The 22,934-nt window shown below is 43.7% G+C and overlaps 1 protein-coding gene across 12 annotated transcripts in view; it reads left to right on the top strand.

Annotated features, from left to right (window-relative positions):
• The window catches only part of SEMA5B (semaphorin 5B), a 281,295-nt gene that overhangs the window by 240,806 nt on the left and 17,555 nt on the right, over nucleotides 1-22,934 (top strand). For 11 of the 12 annotated variants that reach the window (XM_086898536.1, XM_086898533.1, XM_086898532.1 and 8 more), the window contains 9 exons: nucleotides 3,566-3,683; nucleotides 9,235-9,416; nucleotides 12,414-12,557; nucleotides 14,035-14,182; nucleotides 15,338-15,563; nucleotides 16,206-16,424; nucleotides 18,305-18,475; nucleotides 19,376-19,525; nucleotides 20,429-20,473. In XM_086898536.1, coding sequence (XP_086754662.1) covers nucleotides 3,566-3,683; nucleotides 9,235-9,416; nucleotides 12,414-12,557; nucleotides 14,035-14,182; nucleotides 15,338-15,563; nucleotides 16,206-16,424; nucleotides 18,305-18,475; nucleotides 19,376-19,525; nucleotides 20,429-20,473 — 1,403 coding nt within the window. Of the gene's footprint in view, nucleotides 1-3,565; nucleotides 3,684-9,234; nucleotides 9,417-12,413; nucleotides 12,558-14,034; nucleotides 14,183-15,337; nucleotides 15,564-16,205; nucleotides 16,425-16,916; nucleotides 17,081-18,304; nucleotides 18,476-19,375; nucleotides 19,526-20,428; nucleotides 20,474-22,934 lie in introns of those variants that run through there. The other variant, XM_086898539.1, reaches the window with a different exon arrangement.

The raw sequence follows: 22,934 nt of genomic DNA, 5'->3' as shown, positions 1-22,934 counted from the left end.
AAAATAAATCCAGCCTCTTAGATATCTGTCAGGAGGTTCCAAGTCCTCACTGATTGTGAGGTTACTAGAGGGCCAGAGGGAAACTGAGGGCATGGGCCATGTGGTATCATCATCTTCCTTTCACATCCCCCTTTGTAGTATTTCATTAACTAAGTCATTAGCAGTAAGAGAGTCAGTGTTAACCTGCTATGCTCAGGTAGTCTTCTGGGATAATGGGTTCCCTCTACCCTGGGAATTGTAGTGGAAGACAACGGGATAGTGTCTCATTAATTCCTTGAGGCATTCCCAGCCTGCTGCTGAGGAGAAAGTGAAATATTAAGTGAAATGTTCCCTTTATGTACAATATAAAATATGGACAACTGAGCCAGAATGGGCAGAAGTCCCATTGCCTTTGAAACATCAGAATTTCATCGTTGTATGTAAACTCCTGTGTATCTTATTTCACAGTATTTAGATACTACCCTGCAAGACTCTGAGATACTACCCTGTGGCCTCTGAGATTTTTTCAGCAGTATCACAATACAAAATGGTATTTACATGTAAACATTTCAATTTATATTGTGTTATGAGGACAGGAAAATGCTGTGATATCTTTGCATTTTCCACACCATGGTGCCTGAACTACTAAGAATGATAGTGTACTTCTGAAGCATTTTGATTTGGGTATGCATGTGTGCTTGCATATATTTGTCTTTTGGTATGTGTTTGCTGATGTGGTTTTATTTCTTAATGACACAAATAGGGATATATATTCTAAAGATACTGTAAGGATATAAATTAGGGTGGCTTTTGAACTGTTTGCTGGAAGTATTTTCCAGAAATGTAATTTTCTTGCGTCACATACATTGTAATGCTTTTCTTGCTTAGAAAGGGAAAAAATGGGCTAAATTTTGTGTAAGTAAATGCATTTCTCCTTATCCCTAGGTGTATCGCTGTCAACCAATATAATAGGTTTCTCAGTAGAGTTGAGGCAGATGAGTGTGCTCTGAGTCCTGAAGGGAGGCAGACAGCATAACTATTTTGTTTTTAGATTTCAAATGGTTTTGAGGGCCTGCCATGAGATGAGGAGAAGTCCCGGGCTGTGATGGCTGTTAAATTACAGAGTGTGTGTTTTGACAGCCCAGCAGAGCTCGAGCTGGGTAGGAACTCCTTACACCCCGGATGCAGCACAAGGGGTTGGCTGCAGCTGCCAGCCAACAGGTGCCATGCCTGGCATTTCCCAGAGCCCATCACCATGTTCTGCTGTGCCCAGCATTTCCCAGAGCCCATCACCATGTTCTGCTGGTGGCTGTGCAGCTGGGTTCCTGCTGGCCCATCAGCTGCAGGCCATGGCAGTGGCAGGGGAGCGCAGGCTGTGGTTCAGTGAGTGCTCTGTTAGGGATCCAGAGCCGGCTGCTCCTGGCCAAGAGCAGCACATTAGCTCCATGACATACATTATGCTAGCGACAGCAAAGTGGTCAGTGCCTAACAGGGGTATGCTGCAGCCTGCAGAGTGGCTGAGGGCTGAAGCACAGAACATATGGAGATTATTTCCTGAATTTTTGCAGCACATGTTTTCCTATAAATTAAATTCAGAGAAAATGTGTATCATAATAGGGTGATGCTCGCAACAGCCTTCCTTGTTATGAATTACAATGACCTCCCTCAACTCGCTGGGTGCCCAGCAAAATGGCTTCATGCAATTGAAAACAATAGTGTATGTGGTGTCAGGGTCTGAAAGCCTGACCAAAAGGCTCTTTAATTAAAAGCAGGGCCTTCCCCCCTCCCCACAATGCTTTTCTTTTTCTGCTTTTTAGAAACTGCAGTTTCCTCCCGAGGTGCCAAGTTGTCAAGAGTGTGGGCAGATGTCCCAGGGTCTGCTCTGTATTGAACTGGGTGCTGCCCTTGCTGGGGGGCTGCTGGACAGCAAAGGCAGCTCTGGATGTGGCAGCAGCTCCACTTCGTGGGTGAGGGTGGTGCAGGTTGCCAAAACAGCAGGGCAGGGGTCCTTAGCCAAAGTAACGAGCAAAGCAGCACATGTCCCTTCTGTGTCCTTGGACTGAGGATCCCAAGTAATTTTCTAGGTAAATATTTGATGTTCTATTGCCTGGGGCTGGGGTAAAATGATCTTTGCCTTTTCCTTGGGTGTGCTGAAGCAACTGAAGGAAAAATACAGTAAAGACAGTCACTGTAGCTATCTTCCTAAAGCATGAAAAAGAAGTTAGGTTCATTACAACTCCGAGTGTGAAATCTTAAGCAGAGGAAATGTAGGAGCAGAGAAGACTGGAAACTCATAATTAAAATATAAATATGTTTGTATATATATATATATATATAAAGCAATGGGTACCAGACATCAAAACAATCTGGGGTTTGCTTTGGGACGAATCACTGTGGAGTCAGTACAGACTAATAGAGTGTTCTCAGCTGTGTGTGAGCGACTTTTTTATTTGCAGCTGATTACAGGCTAATAGGATTTCAAAGATTTCTGGGAGGGAACAGTTCAATTCTCATTGCATTTGAGGTTTGTGGGTTTGTTGGGTTTTTTTTTTATGTTTTGTTAATCATACTGATACCTTGCCTTAGAATACATTTTGTTACTCTCCTGTTTAGCTTCCTGAACTGAATCTTTCCCCTCGGTCCCTTGTTGCTGTCTAATTGACAGTTTTCAAGTCATTTGGGATTTTTTGAAAGATTTTATCAGCCTTTTATGTGATAGAAGAGAATGGATCACAGGGATTAAAAACAGTGTTGTGAATCTTTTTAGGTTTAGTCCTCTCTTTGTCTTTTACTAATACATGCATGATGTGGCTTGTACCTTTATGTTTTCTTAATGAAAATTAACAATTTGAAAGCAACTCATGGGAACAACCAGTACATCTGAATTTTATTGGTACAGACTACTTCTGTGACTGATCTTCTCTGTTTAGTGGCAGTAATAGCCCCAGATATTTTTCTCTAGCAGCTCACATGTTGGGAACACACACTTAGCCTGTAAATATGGATTCAGGAGGAAAATGAATACAGCAGTGTTCAAAGCAGCCAAAAGCTTAGAAATAATGTTCTGCTGTGACTTTTCCAAACTGACATCTTGATGCTGGGATTATAAATGAAACCATTGTTCCAGCAAAGGCCAAGACTAATAGAAAGCCTTTATTACCGGTCCATTGGCTAATTCTGCTTGTCTAACCCCTTTGGATGGACACAGTGTCAGAAAACATAGTCACAGAGGTTGCCTTGTGTGAGATTTGGCCTGCTGTGTGATTACATGGGGGCACAAAGATACCTCAATGACAAGTGTTCTTTGACTAAAATTTGTAAAGTCATTTTCTTTCCCTAGGCCTTGCAGAGGAGTGAACTGATTTTTAATCTACAGCTTCTATGAGTGATATTTGCTTTGTGGCCTATCGCCCTTCTATTCATTTTCCCTCCTTCCAAGCAGGTAAACTTCTGCTTAAAGAAATTGTTTCTTCTGCTGAGCCTTGGTGTGGTTGACAGCTGTCATATACGAGGACTATACTTGAATATATGTCTTTAAAGCTAGACAGTCTTAAAAGGCTTTAATCTTTTGTCTTTGTACATGCAGGGAATGCCTGGGAGCCAGAGACCCTTATTGTGGCTGGGATAGCAAGCAGAAGCGATGCACCACCATTGAGGACAGCTCCAACATGAGCCTTTGGACCCAAAATATTACTGAGTGCCCAGTAAGTGGAAGGAGTGGAAATATTTTATATATACTGATGTGTGTATGAAGGGAGAAAGGAAGATGAGTGTGAGGCAGCCTGATGAAGTCTGGCTATTCTAATCTGACTCCATCAGACCTGAGACCAAATCTACATGATATTGTAAAAAAGATGGCCTTTTTTCCTGGCCTGGTCTCCAAAAGATGCCTATAGAAAAGAAATGTCTCATCTTGAATCAGTTTGAATTAACTCTCCAGCTCCTTTCCCAGCCACCCACCCTTCTCTGATGACAATATCCCATTCCTGGCTGTGATTCCCAGAAGCTGTCTGGCCAAGTATAGTTCCTGCTGCTTGAACTGTACCTCCAAGATGGCTGGGGATGAAAAATGAGTCTTGTTAAATAAATTGAGGATAGAGGAGAAATTGTCATTAATGTTCACTGTTATTATCTAACGTCAATTAGCATGTTAATACTGCTAAGTCCAGTAGATAGGGGGAGAAGACTGGATGGGTTATATCTTCAGTACGCTATTTCTGTCTGGAGGTGCTGGGATGTTTATTCCCCTTATCTTCCTTATTCCTCAGATATTTTCCCAGGAAATATTAGTCATTACTTCAATCCATCCTCAGCTTGGCAGGCTTAAGTTTTTCACTGCTGGATTCAGAGGCTTGTGTGTTTATAACCCTCCTGTGTTGAACTGGAATGCAGTGCTTCTTGATTGCCCATGCTGTTATCTCGTCCTGCTTAATGCCTGTGTCTGTTGATAGGTGTGTGAGGTGTTAATCCTGTAGTTTGAACATGTCTGCTGTGGTGCACACTAGGGAGCAAACTACTCTAGATCATTGTTTCAAGGTCATAAAAATCCAGCACAAAATATTCAGGAGCTTTGACTGTTCTTAGGGTGCTAGTTTTACATTTGTTTTAACATTCCATTGTAGATTATTTTCTGTGCAGACACTTCTATTCTGTTACATTGTCAGCCTTGTGCTCTTTGACTGACAGCCTGCCAAGCTGTTTAAAATCCACGTGCAAGTGCTTTCTTTTTCTTTAACCCCTGCCACTCACTGGAACAAATTCCCACTGGTGTGGAGTGGGATGGACCATTTAAGCACCTACATCAGCAATATCCAAGTATTTCCTTGTATTCAGTGCAGGAGAAAGGTCATGGTCAACAGAAGCAAAGGTCTAGAACAACATGTGCAGAGGAGCAGTGAAAGGGAAGGGAAATGGAATGACCCAATGCCAAACTTCATTCCTGCAAAAGACCTGTCAGTGAGTTTAGTTGGATGAGTTACTGTCATAAGAAGTCCTGGTTTTTCCCACCCTACTTTTCTGGGCTGAGTACCAGGCGCTCAGCTGTGCTGGTACAGCTGTATGTGAGATCACAGTCAAGTGTGAAATGGCGTAGATTAAAAGCACCCCTCCCAAATAAACTTTTCCTAACCCAGCTAATGTCAGTGAGTTCTTCTGCAGCCTAGCCCACAGACAGATGTCCTGGCACAGCTGAGAGACTGGCATTCAGCAACTTTTAAAGCCAGAACTGGCATATTATTGAATTATATCCTACATGGGCCAGGCATTTGTGTGAGTCAACCACAACACTAACACAACTTGACTGCTGCTCTTGTGCAAACAGGCTTGTTCAGAGCTAGTCTGAGCATCTTTGTACATGACTACATGTGCCACAGATTCCCACCCTCCAGCTTTAATATTAAGGGACTTTAGATAGAGGCTTAATCATGCAGTCTTAACATAATGTATTGGGTAATGGTTGCTACATGTTATTACTATATAACATCCAGAATCTCCTAAGGGTTCATTACTGAGGTTGCAGTTTCAACCATTTTAACATTAAGAAATGGTAGCTCACAAATTCCACAAACTTAACTGCTCTTCCATGTATGTGCCCATGCTTTATCAGGGAGTCCTGATACAGGACTGTATGTGCTTTACTGGGAGAAGGGAGTGAGGCCTGGGAGAAGAGAGAGAGGTACACTTTGATTTTAGAAAAACAGACACATCCTATTTTGTGATATCTTACTGATGCCAACATGAGCCACCAGCAGGAAAGGAACTTCAGCTTTAGCTAATAACCTATTAGCCAAACTCATGGTGTCACTGTTGAGGGGGGTTGGCAAGCCAGGAATTGAGTATTCCCAGTAAAGTGTACCATCCTCCTTATCCTGAGCCAAACAATGATCTTCCTTCCAGGTTTTCAGCCCAGTCCCACTGCGTGTTTCCAGCAAACCCTTATCTTAGTCATATTGCATCTGTTCCATGCTACCTCATTTTCTTGCTAATCAATGGCAGTTTCCCCACCCTGTTTTTGGGTGTCTTGTACCCTGTTGTCAGTTCATGTGGATTTAGCTGCTCAAAGCTGCAGTGCCCAGGGTGATCCTGCGCCGCCCCACACTGAAGCATCTCCAGTGCACAGAAAAGTCTTTGGGTGCTGGGATTAAAATCCATGACTCTCTGAAAACTGAATTTTTTCCCTTGTCCCAAGGATTTTATACCCTGGACAGTTTTGAATGGCTTTTCATGGGAATTGCAAAAAGGTGTTACAAGGACATAAGGTTCAGTTCCTTGCTCTGAACACTAGTTTGTTTCAAGGAAAATATTGCTACTTATAGACAGCTTTTTCCTCTAGATTTGATTTTATAAATGGTTTAAGCAGTTTGACTGAAACTTCGCAAGAATTTTCAGCTTTCATCAAACAGCTAACATGGAAATTTCCAGATTAAGTAATTAAAACTTGGCAAAATGATAAGCAGTTGATATCTGAATCCTAAGATAAATAATAGATTAATTGAAAGAATAAGGAATGCTTCTAGTTGTACCGGTAATATCAGAATAAACATGGAAAATATCCTGGTAGCAGGGATTAGGAGTAGTCAGTCTCAGTTTTTAGATCCTGCACTTGAGCTTTTAGACTCTACAAGGAAGAAATAAAAAGATGAGGCCTTTGGTTTGAGTATAGCAGTTTATAAAAGACAAGAATTCCAGAATTGGCAATATTGTCAGGTGAGAGAAGGGCATTTGATCAGATGTGTTTTTAAAGATGTCCTCTTTGTCTGATGGGCACTGTGTAGGCTTCAAAGGATTTGCCTTGTAAAGGTATCCCTGAAAAAGATCAGTGCATATGGGTTTTTATCCCACTTCCCAAGTTTGCTCTTTTGAAGATATTTTTGTGAATTTAAAGATGGAATAATAATCCATATGTAATTTCTTAAGTATAAAAACTTCCCACACTCACAGTGTGACATGTTTATAAATCTCAGCATTTTGATTATGGTTGCTTATTTGTTTAATTTTTGGGTTGTTTCCCAGTATCACTTGAGAGCCAATAATTATTTGTTAGCTTTTTTTTTTTAATTGATGCCACAGGCCATATCATACCATTGATTTCTGAAAAGAACTCCCTGCTGGAATCAGCAAGGCTTTCTGGCTCAAAAATTAATAGAAATGATCCAATGCTTGAAGTATGACTTTTGTAAGGCAGGAGGAAAAAAAGGAGATAAAAATCTAGCATTAAATATCTCAAAGTACTTATTTTGACTCTCTCCCTCCAACTTCCAGAAACCCAACTCTATTGATTTTTAAACAATGTTTAAAAGAGCAAATTCAACGACAACAAAGCTCAGTCATCTCCTCTGTGGGCATCTTGCCTTGTAACCTGCAGCCCAGAGCAAATTTTTACAACTACATGATAATCTATTGCAAACAAAGGCTTACAGCAGATGCCTGAAACCCCCAGCTGCAGCCTGATGAGTGCAATATCAGATCTAAATTGCTTCCATGCCACTGCTGCATATTTTTGATGCTGCTGTAGATGGGTGAGAGGGGAAGATGACAAGCCACCAGAGGTACATTCTGAGTGTTTAGCACAGTGCCAATCTTGGAGAATAAGCACAGAGCAGCATGTTTCAGAGGATGAGTGCTGGAAAGCACTCTTCCCATGGCTGTGATTGGATCCCTGCATGACTCCTGAGCAGGCTCACAGCCCCTCTGTGCCTTGGTTTACTTGTCTGTAAAGCAGGAACAATCATTCCCCCTCTGGGGCAGCCCAGGAGGCTGATCCTGCTGGCCGCAGAGCTCAGTGAAGCATGGCACAGTGGGGTTTGTCAGGGTAGCTGGCTCAGATTTGGGGCCAGGGCTGCTTGCCAGGGGCCCAGCCTCTTCCTTCCTTCACCCTCCATTGCGTGCAGCACTGAGGCCAAATCCAGTGTTGCCTTTGCCCGCAGCTTTACCAAAGCTGCTGAGCACCCAGCACCACACGGGTCACCTCACGGGCATGAGCCACTTGCAGGCAGCCACCATCTGTGCCATCTGCTTGCAAGGCCTGGCACTTTGGGGCATGGGGTGGGGAGCCGTGGGGAGCCTAGAGGCAGCCACCAGGGCAGAAGCGCATCATAGTGCTGTGTTGTTACAAGGGAGTGGCTGCACACAGGCAGGACCAGCACCAGTCCCTTTCTGTGTCACGTTTCTCAAGTCAGTAACAGAGGGGATGCCAGGACAGGGGTGTTGAGGGAAGCTTTCAAGACATGGTCTTGGGCAGCAGGATTTTGCAGTACTGGTGGAGTGGGCAAAAGAAAGCAGCAGTAGCAAGGAGTGATTCCAGGAGAAGCAGGTAGCACAGATCCTCTCCAGAAATCCTTGGGAGCAAGGGCCCAAGCAACCTTGTCCCCCAGCCCGCAGCTTTAGGCTCCCCTAGAAGCACTGCTTAAAACAGGACACAGGAGAGCAAGCTCTGACACCCTGTCTACTGGAGAGTTGTCACCAGCCCTGAAATAGTTCTGTTTCTCATGCTCTTGGTCTGCCAGGACTACTGTATTTTTCCTTCATTACAGTGTGCAGGAAGCTGTCAAGTCCCAGCCTGTTCAGAGCTGTGCAGGTATGAAGCAAAGGGCAGAGGGAACAGATAGCAGTGCGGTCTGGTCTATAAATCATCTTAAGATGAATTCTTGCACTTTAGGTGGCTATGTGATCCTCAACATTAATGCTAGTCACTATCATCTTCGCTTTTTGTTCTTCATCCACATGGCCATTTAGGCTACAGCTCAGTTTAGAAAGGGAGACAGTTCTTACTGCAGGTTCGGACAGGGGCAAATTCAGTGAGGCCTCAGTGTCAGCTGGTCACCATGGTTATATGAACATTAACTTGGAAAACACTCTGCAGGAAGCCCTACAGAGGCTGGAATATGAAGGAGTGGGGTCAATCAGTACTGGCTATGGTGTTGCTTGAAAGGCTGAAGCTGTGCAGTGTGGAACAGGGAGTGTGGTGGTTGTGTGGTGTGGCAGGTGGATGCTTGCTCCTGGTGTGGTGCTGGCTGGGTCGGCTCAGTGCCTGTGTGCACATGTTAGGTATGCGGCGTGGAATTTGGAGGGTAAATATTGATGTGGCATTGTCTGAAAACAACCCTGTGTTTTGAATCCTGCTCACAAGCACAGGCAGCTCCCATCTAAGATGCATCCTAATCCCCCTGGCAGCTTTGTTTGGCATTTCTATTGTGGGCCTGTCTCCAGAAATGTAAACTAACTATTAATGACTTTTTTTTTCCCTCTTAAAATTAGGTGAAAAACCTGACAACAAATGGAAGACTGGGGCCTTGGTCCCCATGGCAACTGTGTGAGCATTCAGATGGGGACAGCACAGGCTCCTGTATGTGTAGGTCACGTTCATGTGATAGTCCTCGTCCTCGCTGTGGAGGTCGCAGCTGTGAAGGGGCCAGGATTGAGGTTGCAAACTGTTCAAGGTACCCCCACATCTTTGTGCTTCTTAAGGGAACAAGATTTGTGTCTGTCCACAGCTTAGATCCTTCCTTGTGATCACATCATTGTATCCCAGCCAAAGTGAGGTATGTGAGGTCCAGTCAGTGTAAAATGAAGAAACCCAAGGGCTGTGAGTGAAGGCCCCTCAGCCAAGGCTCTTGGAAGATGAGCACCCCAAATTCCTGTACACTACACTATGCCTTGGTTTCCCTCAGCTGTACAATGAGTAGTGACCCAAAAGGAGAAGGTAAGGCAGAGGTAGTTGTCAGCCAGATGAACAGCAGACTAGAAAAAGCAATAAGCTCATAATTTTTCAGAGTTTGGGTTCCAAGGCCACATTGCCAAAACCAAGCAGAGCTACTTCAGAACAGCACTTGTAAGGACAGGGCTGAGCCTACCTCCAGGCAAGGCTTGTTTGCCTTGTTCTGCGAGTCTGTGACCTGTCTGCAGCACAGCTGTCTGCTGGGCAGGTGAGAGCAGCACGTCATCCTCTGGCAGCCAGCGGGTGCGGGAGGCGGCTGCCGGGACAGCGCTGGAACAGCACAGGCAGCTCAGCTCGTGCTGAAGTGCTGCCTGCCCATGGGAGCCTGAAGCTCAGCTTTGGCCATATGGAAGCTGAATGTCCTCCTGTGGGGTGCCCAAACCTAGCCGTGTTTGTGTCTGTGGCACCCCACCACCCTCAGACTACCTCATGTCATGACTCAAGGGAAGATGATGCAGTAGTGTAAGCGCTATTTAATCAGGGTGGGGGCAGCCAGGATTTTGGTAAATATTGGGTCAATACAGTTTTTATCTACTTTATCTTCATAAACATTCATTCCATCAAAGACAGCTGCCTCTTGACTCATCCCTGGAGATCAGTGCTGGACTTGGCACCAAAAGTTCAGCACTACTCATGTTTTAATTGGCATCTCTCCTTCCAGTTATTGGCTGTGTTGCCCAAAAGGTGTGCAGATATTCCTGCCCCTGTGCTGCCACCATGGGCTGAGCAAAGCTTTCCCCAGGCAGGCTTTTTCTGTCAGTGGCAAATGGAAAACATGCCAGTGGGATGGATTTCTCAGCACTGCTCTGATGGCAGAAGAGGCAGGAACAGCTTCTAAGAACGGGATGAAAAACAGATTATTCAATCTTAAGACATACGAAAACAGCATGGTTTGAAAAATAGGGACATCTGGTCATCCTACATCCGCTTCAGCCCTCAAATTTCCTTTAATTGACTTCATATGGCATTGAGATTTTTTTCTGCAAAGAGGGAGTAGGATGTTTAAAGATGAGTTCTATTAAAAAGCTGGAGTTCTGAAAGTGGAAGGTGTATTTATTTCTGTTAAAAATCCTGAAACAAATAGATGTTGAGAATTGTTGGGATTTTCAGGATTTCTTCAGTAGAAATTCAGTAGAAATTACTTGCCCTTTTAGCAGCTGTAAGAGCAACCTTCCATTTGATTTTTTTTCTATTCATTATTTTACATATAATCATTCTTTGGGTTTAAAGAGTGGGGAGATGGTAGGTGTTTTAAAACAGCAGAGTAATATGGAATAGTAGGATTTTTATATGAGTGGATTTCTTGTTCTTTGACTTTGGGGTGGGAGAGGGGAAGGGAGAGAGGGAGAGGGATGAGAGAACAAGAAGAGGAGGGAGGTAAGATCTATCAGGATTCTGAAATAAAGCTGCCAAGAACAGGCAAGAGTTGATAAAAAATACAAAAACTGTGAAGGGCAATGTGAGTTTTAACTTTCATCCTCTGCCCTGATTGGTGCTATGCCAGAAAATATTTCTTGCCAGCAGTGTTATTAGTTCAGTAAATGCTTTGAAAATTAACATCTGTTTTCAAGCTTAGCTTTCAAGAGTCAGAGAGCACCTGAGTTGTTTTTTTGACTAGACTGTTTAGAAAGGTTTTTCTTTATAAAAAAACACACCCCAGAAAAGATATTTTTTGGCTTAAGGCACTGAAGTGTCAAGATTAGGCAGTTTTATAAGACAGAGCATTACCACTGGCTACATATGAAATGAAACCTGCAGCACAAAATAGATGAGATATGGTTCCTCCTCTACTGCTTCAAGGTCCAGTGCTGCCAAATCAGAGGAAGGTGAGCTTTAATAGATGCAAGATTTTGAAGATGAAAATGTTGGCTTCTGTGTAAGCACATGTTTGAGGCACCTGCATGTGCTGTGCTCAGCCTCTCACAGGAGCTTTGCCAATGTCTCCAGCGCTGAGGTGTGGACTAGGGGGTTTTACATCACACTGGCTTCAGGCTGTGTTACCACTGTTCAGCAGAGATGTGATCACTCATTAAACCATGAAACTCAATCCTGCCTCGGAGCTCTTAATTGCCTCTGGTTTCTACAGATTTAAGGTCACACTACAGTGACGTCTGCAGGCAGCCATGAAAGCTAGAAGCAATTATTGTTATTTGTAATGAAATTTGAGATTTCCACTTAATAGGATTCAATGCTGAAGGCTTTAGGAAAACACAAAATATTATGAGGTTTGTGATAAAAACATGGGAGCTGGCAATGATGTTGCTGTAAAAGATTTAAAGCATCAGTACCTACTGAATTAGCAGAGGGTAGGTTTTTTACATCCTTCAGCATAACTGGCATTCATGATCCTCAAAACCTGAGCTCTTTGTGCAGAAGAGTTCAGGATACAGAACTTTGGGATCAGCCATTGTGTCAGAAGAGCAGGGTTATGATATGTGGGGAAGATGATGAGGAAATAGTCAATGAAAATTACACTAACTACACTATTGCCCGGTAAAATCCTAGGAGACATTTTCAGAATCATTCAGCATTGGCTTAGTTGTCTTCCTTGCAATTCTTAAGAGACTTCAAAGGGAGGAAAGTTAGGCCACTGCTAAGCACTTTTGAAACTGCCTTTTAAAAAGCCCCCTGATACAAAGTCTGGTTGAAATGGAAAATCAATTCTCCCATGAGTTCAACACTTCTCCCATACTCTGTTCTCTCTCACCCTTTTTGCTAGAAATGGCGCTTGGACACCGTGGTCTTCCTGGGCCCCATGCAGCACCTCCTGTGGGATCGGCTTCCAGGTCCGGCAGCGATCCTGCAGCAATCCCGCACCACGGTACGGGGGCAGAGTCTGTGTTGGACAGAGCAGGGAGGAAAGGTAAGGGTTGTCCATGGTGGTGTGTGCTCATTTCTGTGGCTGTAGTGTTGGCAGCTGGAAGTGGTGGCTGGGAAGGCAGATTGAGGCTGCTGGGCTCAATGCACAGAGCGGAAGCAGCCCCGGAGCCTGGGAGGGATGCGGCTGTTTATGTGCATGGACACTCTCAGTGAGCCTGTGAACATCAGACACTTCAGAGCTGCCCTCATTCCCAAGCAAGAGCCTTCAGACCTCTGCAAGTACTCCTGTCCCACACAGAGGGCTGACCTCCTCCCTGAAGGGAGAAACTGCACCTGCTGTTGGCACTGTAGAGTTTATAGACACAGGCTCTCCATTCTGATCTGTCCCGGCAGGGGCAGCTGAGTATGTGCAGCTTTCACTGCCAGTTGCACCATTCCCAAGTCTCTATGACTTGTGCTGATGCTCCTAAAGCAGTTCAAGACAAAACACACCTTAACTCACAGATTCAGGCTTGAATGTTTGCAGGGCATGGTATCAGAAAAACATCTTTTTTTCCTCTCTAAACTATGAAAAATTCACACAAAATTACTAAAACCCAATACTTTCTGAATCTACAGAGCCATCTGCACTATAACACTTCTTCAAGCTTGGCCCCTTATGAAATACATGCTTCAGGGCATCCCAACTTCTTTCCAGGCCTGACATTTCATTAAAGGCCACTTTTACTTGGCAATAGGCTATTGCTTGTCCCTTGAGTGGTCACTAGGGTGTATGTCTCTGCATTTCTCAGAATAAAAAGAGAAATTCATTTAACTTCCATGTTTCAAGGCATTTTAATGTTTGGTTTGATTTGTGTCCATTCACAGTGGTCCTTTTTGGGTTTAAAGATTACCTCTGAGTCAGTTGCATTTCTGTCTGATTAAATTTGAGAACAATATTGTTTAAAAAGCTGAACAAAATTACAGTTACTTTTGACACAAAACGTGAAATAGCATTCACTTAGGGTCTGCTTTTAGATGCATATAGGATCCAGTTGCAAACTCTAGCTTGTTAGGGTCAAGGCAGCAGTAAAAGCCAGATTTTGTGAAGAGAAGATTGTCAGGTGTTTAGCATCTGCCACTTGTGACAGATCACTATCACCATTCAGCCCATTCAGAATATTTACTATCCACTCTCTCTTTGTGGCATTTCTACTTCAGTTTGTGGGCTCTTTTGTGGACTCAGTGTTTGTAGAAAAGTTTTGAGAAGAGCCCTTAAGAAAACTTATCTCGACCATTTACTCTAACCATCTCACCCTCACCCAGCTCAGCCTGATTAACCACTCCCATTTGGTACAAAGGCTACATTTCTCTCCATGTGCAGGAATATTGCTAATCTGACATTGTGTCAGACTCTGCTGGCTCTCTGTGCATGCATCAGTTGCACCCAAATGCACTGTGCAGTCTTGCGTCTCACACCGTTTCGTCCCTCGGATGTGCTGACATGGAGTTTTTTGAGCAATGCATTCTCTTTTTTTCAGATTCTGTAATGAAAACAGTCCGTGTCCATTACCGATTTTTTGGTCTTCGTGGGGACCTTGGAATAAATGTAGCGTGAATTGTGGTGGAGGGATTCATTCAAGACAGAGGTCCTGTGAAAATGGAAACACATGTCCAGGCTGTGCTGTGGTATGTATTATTTACTGATACTGCATGAGGGGCACCTATTGACAGTGGCATCGAGGAATGGGGAATTTAGCTTCTCTCTCCATTGTGGTTTTATTTCTCAAGCAAGAAGAAAATGCAGTCCTTAGTTTTTGCTGCAGAGGATGCTGAAATGAACTTGGAAGCAGAGGGGGCAGATTTAGGGTAGCAGACTGGTGAGAAATGTATTGCACTGTCATACCTGTAACAGGTAACATGTAATAGGTAAACAACAGGTCCAACACCCCATTTGCCCTCTTTACTTTCCCTTTTCTGTTCCAGCAGCGGTTTCATGCAACTGTCTTAATTGGTTTTGTGGGGTTTCATTTCAGTGTGAGCAGACTTGGTCTGGAACCTCCCATTTCTTCACAAGCTGTTTGGCATTTACACTAGACTCATGAAGTCCTGAAACATTACATTTCTTCCCCTCTGCCAGAAAGGAGTTGTTTATTTAGTTATTTTAAATCAAAACCACAAATGTTTGTCACTGGAATTCCTCCCATTAGTGATGAGAATTGCATAACCCTCAAATCCCCCCATTCCCAGCTAGCCAGAATGTTATCTGTGTTCGATGGCTGCTCTAGACCAAGGATGACAAATGGTTCATAACCTTAATTAGAGAGTTTGAAAGGCCAACCAAACAAAAATAATTGTAAAAATATCTACTCTAAACCCATATTAAAAATAAAATTATAAACTTTCAAGGAATAAACCTTACTGATATTTTGTCCTCTTGAGGCTCCTCTAGGCTGACCTGAAAACAGCATCTCAGGGTCAGAGCAGAAAACTTGTTTGCTGTTATTACTGTCTATTGCCTGAATTATTTTCCTGCCCATAATGAACCAAGACGTCGAAGCCCCACAGGACTTTGAGTCAGCAAAGAAACACAAACCTAAGGGAGACATAAAAATAGCAAGCACAGTTTACCCTTGAGATCCACCTATGCACCACCGCTGCCTCCACACTCACATTTTTTGCCGTGCCCAGCATTGACTTGTTCCTGTGAGGTCAGATAAGGTGGGTGGGGATTGTTTGAGATCCAGAGAGAACACCCTTATTTTCTGAAGTGTAAATAAGCCTCTGCCAGATAGGCTGCTGCTGTTTAATAAGTAAGGAGGGAGTGGTTTTCCTTCTTGCCAGGAATATAAGACCTGCAACCCGGAGAGCTGCCCAGAGGTGCGCAGGAACACACCCTGGACCCCATGGATGCCTGTGAACATCACCCAGAACGGTGCCCGCCAGGAGCAGCGCTTCCGCTACACGTGCCGGGCCCAGCTGCCAGACCCCCACGAGCTGCAGTTTGGGAGGAAGAAAACTGAGAGTCGGTTCTGCCCCAACGATGGCTCTGCAGTGTGTGACACTGACTGTACGTCCTGCCAGCTCTGAGGGACCATGGGGCAGGCCTAGGTGTGGTGGTGCAAGGGGGATGCTCTTGGAACAAGAAGCCCTTGACTGTGTCTTCAGTAGTGTCAACATGTACGACTGGTGTCACTGCAGAGTGGCAGGGATGGGGAGAGCCCTGTGACACATACATAGAGTCATGAGTTCTTTGCTTATGGCAGTGTATAGATTTGTTCTTGCTCCTGCTAGCCTGCCCTAAAGACAACAGGCGAGTAATGAGGGTGTAAAGAAGAGCTGTTCTAAGGACAGCGTGTCTTTTCTTTTTCCCTGGAGCTCTCCTTGTGCACTGTCTCTCAGGTTGTTCCATGCAGGACTGCTGTGATGCAAGGCAGCATCTTGAGGGCACAGCCTGGACTGTCACAATTTGCTGCCCAGGGAGGTCATTTATCAAGGTTACCACCAGACTCAATTGTATGGGTACAAATTTATTTTTCTGTCAAGCTTAGCTGTAGCTCTGGGAGAAAAAAACTCTTGCCAAGGGCTTTCAACAGGAACTGTTCTACAGGGCATATAGATCCTGATTTTATTCGTGAGCTGAACCCCTTTTTAAAAGCCCAACAAATGATTAGCTTGTGATCTTATGGTGTCTTGTTTGTTTTCCTTGAAGCTCTTGTTGATGACCTCCTCAAGACTGGTAAGACCTCTGCACGGATTATCAATGGGGGCTGGTCCTTTTGGGGGGCCTGGTCTTCCTGCTCCAGGGACTGTGAGCTGGGCTTTAGGATCAGGAAGAGAACATGCACAAACCCTGAACCTAAAAATGGTGGCTTGCCCTGTGTGGGGTCAGCGATGGAGTACCAAGACTGCAATCCTCACCCCTGCCCAGGTAACCATGATCATCTTCCTGCATAAAATTCAGAAGTGTTTTAATTCAGAAGTGTTTTCCCAATCTTAATGGTGGAGCAACAACAACAGCAACAACCACAAAATCAGTATTTCTAAGCAGCCTTTTTTTTTAAAAAAAAAAAAAATTGGGGGATTTTTCATTATGTTTTTTAAAGCTATTGTAATAACCCACATATGTTATCTGTAGTGCTGACTTAGGTTTCACCTCAGCTCAGAGGGTAACACAGCCACATCCTCTAGAGGAAGTAGTATGGTGGCTTGTAGCAATCCTTTGCCTCAGGAAGGTTTGGTGCTCCATCCAGTGGAGGGCATCATGGTGCATCTGCTCCGTGATGAGGAGACAGGCTTAATAAATGTGGCTTAATACTGTATAGAGATGCTTGATGTGGCGGTTCTTCTTGTGAACACTTGTTTCTTCCCCCTCTCCTGCTTACGTATTGTTCTTGCGATGGGCATCTACTCTTGACATCAGTTACCATTTCCTGCACAGCCAGCAGGGAGTATTCTTGCCTGGTTTCCTGGTTTTCAAGTTTGTCCTCATGTTTATGTTGCACCCCTGGTCCAGAATAGTAGTAATAGACCATTGACTACTGTATTCTCTCTCACTTATCTTTCTCCTTGCTCTGTAATAACTGGCTAAAGTAAATTTAAGTGATCTTACACAAATTACCTTGCCTCTTTGCAGTTCCAGCAATTATCTACCTCTGGCAATACAGTTTGTGGGCTATACTTGAAAATGCTCTATTATAGTAGTACTATTATGATTCCAAAACTCAGTACAAAGATAAAATTCAAATGCAGATATGATCAGAATGTGCAGCAAGAGCATAGCAGGAGTGTCAAATATTGCACTCTATGGCCTATAAAAAGGAAATAACTCTAGCACTATAAAGGCAGCTATTAGTACTATTTTGGAAGCTCTCAGTGGCTTTTCACTAATGTCTGTGCCCTTTTTCTGTGCTGTTTTCTTCCCTCAGACACTCTGATGTTTTACAATCTGTTCTGAGTGCATGATTACTATTTCTCTGTGTCTCCCTCTTTCCCTTCCTCACTCAATGTGTATACACAAATCCTGGGTTTATTTTGCTCTAAGTCATCAGGTTATTATCTTTTGAATTAATGGCATGTGGACCTGCAAACCAGGCAGTTTAAGGGGTGGGGGCGGGGGATTCAGGGATCTTAAGTCCCTCCCTAGTTTTATTATTAACCTCTTACAGGGTTATGCTTTAGATCATAGAGTGGTTTTGGTTGGAAGGGACCTTTAAAGGTCACCTAGCCCAATGTCCCTGAAATGAGCAGGGTTAATAAATAAAGTCACTGAGTTTCTGTTTCCTGAACACTGGAACTAGAGGATCTGGGCCTTCCACAGAAAGATGCCATGTAAGCTCCACTTCAGTGCTACAGCACTTTTTTCCCAAGTAAATCTGCTGTTGCTATGAAGTTTCAGGAAACAACATAGTAATCGTTGTTGTAGTATTAATAATAATAATAATAATAATAATAGTAAAAACAATAGCAGCAATGCTGTTTTATAAAAAGTAAAGGAATAGAATGGAGTAGAATATGTCAGTGAATATTAATGATTACAACAAAGAATAGTTTCTGGTTTTGGCACTTTATGATGCAGTCTTCTTCTGCATAGATTTCATTCTGCATCCATCGAGTGAAGTAGATTTGTAGCCTCTCTTGATGTGAAGTTCTTGTTGTCAGGCCCAAATGTCCTGGGGTGCAGGAAACTGCTTGCTAGTGTGAGCAGGGTGGATGTTGAAGGTGAGACACTGGGGCTCTCCAACTTTGTCACAGTGAGAGGAGTAACCAATGGCCTCTACCTGTCTGTGCTTGCTTTTCAATGTCCTCCAGTGAAAGGCTCGTGGTCTTGCTGGACTCCCTGGTCTCACTGCTCAGCCACCTGTGGGGGTGGGCACTATCAGCGCACGCGGACCTGCACCAACCCGGCTCCGTCCAGCGGGGAGGACATCTGCATCGGGCTGCACACCGAGGAGGCCCTCTGCAACACACACCCCTGCCAAGGTAGCCACTTCTCATCCCCGCTCTGGCTGGCTTCCATGCTGCTGGGAGCAAGGCGCGCCTGCAAAATGCTTAAAAAACAAATCAGAAACACCACCAGTTAAAAGTTTTTTGGTCATTTATTCAATGTCTGTTGAGCCAAGGGATAAAGAGACATCCCAGTGTTAACTGCAGTGCAGAGTTCTTTCTCTTTGCCTGTTCACTGGCCCTTGCTCTGGCATTCTGGTGCTGGTCAAGCAAAATTTTGCTAATGGTTGATCCCTTTCAAGTAACTGAAAAAACAGGAACTCAGTTCTTCAATGTGGAAGTTGACCTGACAAACAAAAGGAATCATGAGGCAGCAAACTGTACAGTTGCTGAAGGGACAGTCCTTCCTTTTTGTTTACAGAAAACAGATCAGCATGTGCTACAACTCAGAGGATGGGGTTTAGATCTGTGCTGGTTTTGAACTGCCTTTGTTTATTTCTGATCCAGTGCAGGCTGACTCCTGCCCTTAGGAACCTCAGCAAAACTCTGTGCATGCTCTGATTTGTGCTGGCTGCTTGAGGTATCCCTGGGAGGCCAGATCAAGAGCTTGGAGGTCCTGGTGCAACTTAGCCCCACCTTGCTCCTTGTAGGTCTTTAAGCAGAGAGCTGATATAGGAGTTTTTAAGGCAATTTTGTTCTGTGCAGTGTCCACCAAGTGTTGGTTTAGTCCGTATTAAGAGAACTACAACCTGACAAGCAGGGTATAATGCTTGAACTGAGAAAATTAGATCTACTAAGGACCCATAGAATAGATGTGTGAGAGAGGCCCAGGCCACGATCTAAGATCCTTCAGCATGGGAGAAGTCTGGTATCTACAAAGCAGCCTTTTCCTTCTTGGTAATGCCATGTGTGTGTTTTCCTGACCCTGGATTTCAGGTGGCTGGTCAGAGTGGTCAGAGTGGAGCCTGTGCAATGAAGAGGGCATCCAGTACCGCAGCCGCTACTGCGAGGTGCACAGCCCAGACTCTTCCCAGTGTGTCGGAAACAGCACTCAGTACCAGGACTGCCTGTACAATGAAATTCCTGGTATGTACTGTGTCATCCAGGAGGACAGGGTGGGCCATTTCGGGAGAGCAGGTTGTGCCTGGACTGTCAAACTAGGCTGAGATTTTCTCTATTATAAATTGGGCTTGGATGCTTCCAGAAAAACAAGGAAATAGACAAACATTATAAATTCCCTTGTGGCAGGCACAGGGTAAATGGCTTTCCCTTAAGCAGCTTAGCATTTCTTTTAAACAGAATTACCTTGATCCGTAACAAATAACTAGTATTGCTTCACCTGAATTGAAGCTTTTAAACTTGTATAGCTTGTCTTAGGCTGGGTTATAACAATTGTCTCTGTTCTCGGTATGCATATGGGCAACAGAAGGTTGTTGATTTCAGGTATCCAAACAGCATCCCAAAAGAGCAAAGAATTAAGGTGAGGCAGATGCAGAAAACTGGGGTGTGAAGGTGGGAGATTAATCCGGGGTCTAACAGAGCAGCACTGTTGATGGACAGATGGTCATCAGCATATTCCACCCTGTGGAATTTCTGGAAATTGAGTCTCTCAGGCAAATATCTGATATGGGTATAGACTGAATAATGCCTTTCCACATGCTCTTTTTTGGATTACAGTGCACTGACTTAAAAATCTGAGATCTCTAGGCAATGGTATTCTTTTTCATGGTTTTCTCAGCTACCATATTTTTCCTAAATGGAAGAAGCTAAGAGTGATCAGGTATCAGTACTGGAATTATAAGATCTTTAGAGAGGTTTCATTGCATGTGTTTCAAACCATGAGCTTATAATTCAATTTAGAGAGATTCTCAGCTTGCTGCAGAACATATGAGCACCTTCTTGTGTCTGGAGCACAGAGGGTTTAATTACTTGAAGAAGTCAAGGAATGGCAGAATGACAGCTTTCTCCAATCTTCTTTTCTTTGTTTAGTGATCCTTCCAGCCTCCAGCATCGATGAGAGCACGAACTGTGGAGGTAGGTTACCACTAACTATATATCTTATTTTTATCTTAACCTGACTTCTTTCCTCCCTGTGTAGTATCAAGCAAGCCATTAATCTGTACAGCTCATATCCCACTGATAGCCTTAATTCCACTGGAGTCTTGCTGTCTGAGTCAGACTAGAGGAATGTATCGCATGTCCACTTGTCAGTTCCAAGATTTTTATGTATTTGGACATTTGGATTGGCCACTGAGGGTCATTAATTACCAGAGAGCAATTGCTTGTGTCTCTCTACCTCCAGGGTAAATGGTTCAGGTGGAAGAAAGGGTTATTCCCCATTGACCACTGTAAGCCTCCAGCTGTTTTGAGACAGGTGTTTTTAAATAACCTATAAAGATTTCAGTGATCAGGGTCTCTTAGACAGATCCTTTGCTGATATAGGATGAGATTAAAGGTTTATACTTGTCCTCCAAGCACTTCCTTTCATTCAAGTTCTCCTCTCTCACAGAAACTGTGTCTCCTTTCTGCATGTAACTTGGAAAGATCCAGTCATTAGTGTCACTTTTCCACTGCCCTGGGAGCCTCTATGATAAAAATGCAGACTGAAGAAAATGGCAGGTTCCTTTAACGTTTTAAAATGCTAGTTTCACACTAATGGCCATGCCAATTCCTGCTAGCATCACATCCCTGATTTCCTGAAATCTAGATGATCTTCAGGCTGCCAAAATCTCTTCTCCCTGTAGAGATCATGGCAAAAACAGGCATGCCACCTGTGGCATGGAAATGTGGCTTCTCAGTTTGCAACTGAGGGCAATCAATGGAATTAAGATTTCAGTCCCTGCAATGTAACATTTGGCTTCCTGCGTCACTCCTCCCTCAGAGGGTGCAGTGGTTCTGCTTTGATTTCAGGACCCCTTGCTATAGCTTGCACTCTGCTGTTATGCGCTGTACCCACATTTTCTTCTTTTTCCACCACCACTATTATTTTCTGTTGCTATCTACATTTTGCCATAGCTAATATTATTTATTAATGTAGTGTTCTACAATATTTGGCAAAGAAGCCAATCAATAGAAATTCTGTTGATGCATCTCAGAAAATCTATATTTTCAAAGTGATGAACCAGAAAGCTTCCCCCCGGGGACTCACATGCTGCAAACAAAATAATATTATTTTTTCCCCCTAAGATACAGCCAAAATTCATTTGAAAAATCAGATGAGTGTTTCAAAGATGAGAGTGAAATAGAAGATAGCTTTATGTTGTGACTTGCAAATGTGGCAGTGAAATGAAACATTCACTGCAATATAAGCAAAGCTGGGCAGGAGGAGAATGTGGCAGCGTGTCATGTGGCTTTACTAAACACAGTTGCATATTCTATGTTTTAGGTCTCATGAGTGATGCAAAACAGGCAAAGTTTTTTAGAAAGGAAATTTATTTTTGAAAAGTCTTGTGACATTTAGTAGGAAAATATAATATTTCTGCTGGGTTTTTTTGGACCATCATCCAAAACAATAGAAAATTATAATCTTGCAATGGAATTTAATAATGTGGTTTGAAAAATAAATGTAGCTCATCAGTCTAATAAATTCTATAAGTTCTATACTGTAATTATTATTGAAGTGCACTACTTTGCTGTAGAACTCTATTGGTTTTGTTCTTTTTTAAATGAGGAGGATATTTCTTAACTAAAGATTAGATGAGAGCCATTGAGTAATGGGCAGAATCTGCTATTTGAAAAGCATATCACTTAAAATGTAAGATGGCACCAAAAAACTGCACACCGTGATCAGACTAAAAATGAGCTTCATTTAAAGCCACTCTCTGAGTAGCCCCATTTCTCTGCACACAGGCAAGTCAACACAGCAGTCTGTCCAAATGAATTGGCTTTTGAAGTATTATGGGAAATTTACCGCTGCAGTCGCCACCGAGGCAACGTGACTGACCCCTGGGACAGCTGCCCTGGGGCCAGCAGTCAGGGGTCCCCTCAGGCTCTAGGGCCTCTGTCATTCCTGTTTGAAAGATGACAGAGCAAAGGCAGAGGAAAGGCAAAAGCATTTGGAGCCAAATAGCTGATTCTTTCCTGTATAGTCCCCCCTGCACATAGCAAAATACAATAGGGTCATAAAGTTTTGCCATCCCATAATGCCTCTGGTTGCTTTGATAACCTTGTGGCTCTAACAGTCACCACTGTTGGTTCTGTTGTCAGTGGAGATCTGGTGGTGGACTCAGTGAGGTGATGGAGGAATGAGGAGTACAGTTTGTCTTTCCTCACCAGTCAGAGCTGTGAGTTAGGTACTTCCCGGTGTGTGTGCCCAGTGAGCCCAGCTACAGCTCCTTCCAGAGGTCAGTGCTGGCCTTGAAGGGTGCTGTTGCAATCCCACATGGAGAGTTCTCTGCAGGAGGCTTTTGTAGTCCAAGAGCTTTTCTGTCTGAAGTATTTGCACTGTAGCTACCCTGCCGGCACCTGCCTGCAAATGATTTCCTATCTCTGCAAT

Source organism: Cyanistes caeruleus, chromosome 7, assembly GCF_971803275.1.
Source record: "Cyanistes caeruleus chromosome 7, bCyaCae1.hap1.1, whole genome shotgun sequence".
Taxonomy (NCBI): domain Eukaryota; kingdom Metazoa; phylum Chordata; class Aves; order Passeriformes; family Paridae; genus Cyanistes; species Cyanistes caeruleus.
This window is presented reverse-complemented; position numbering and strand designations above follow the sequence as displayed.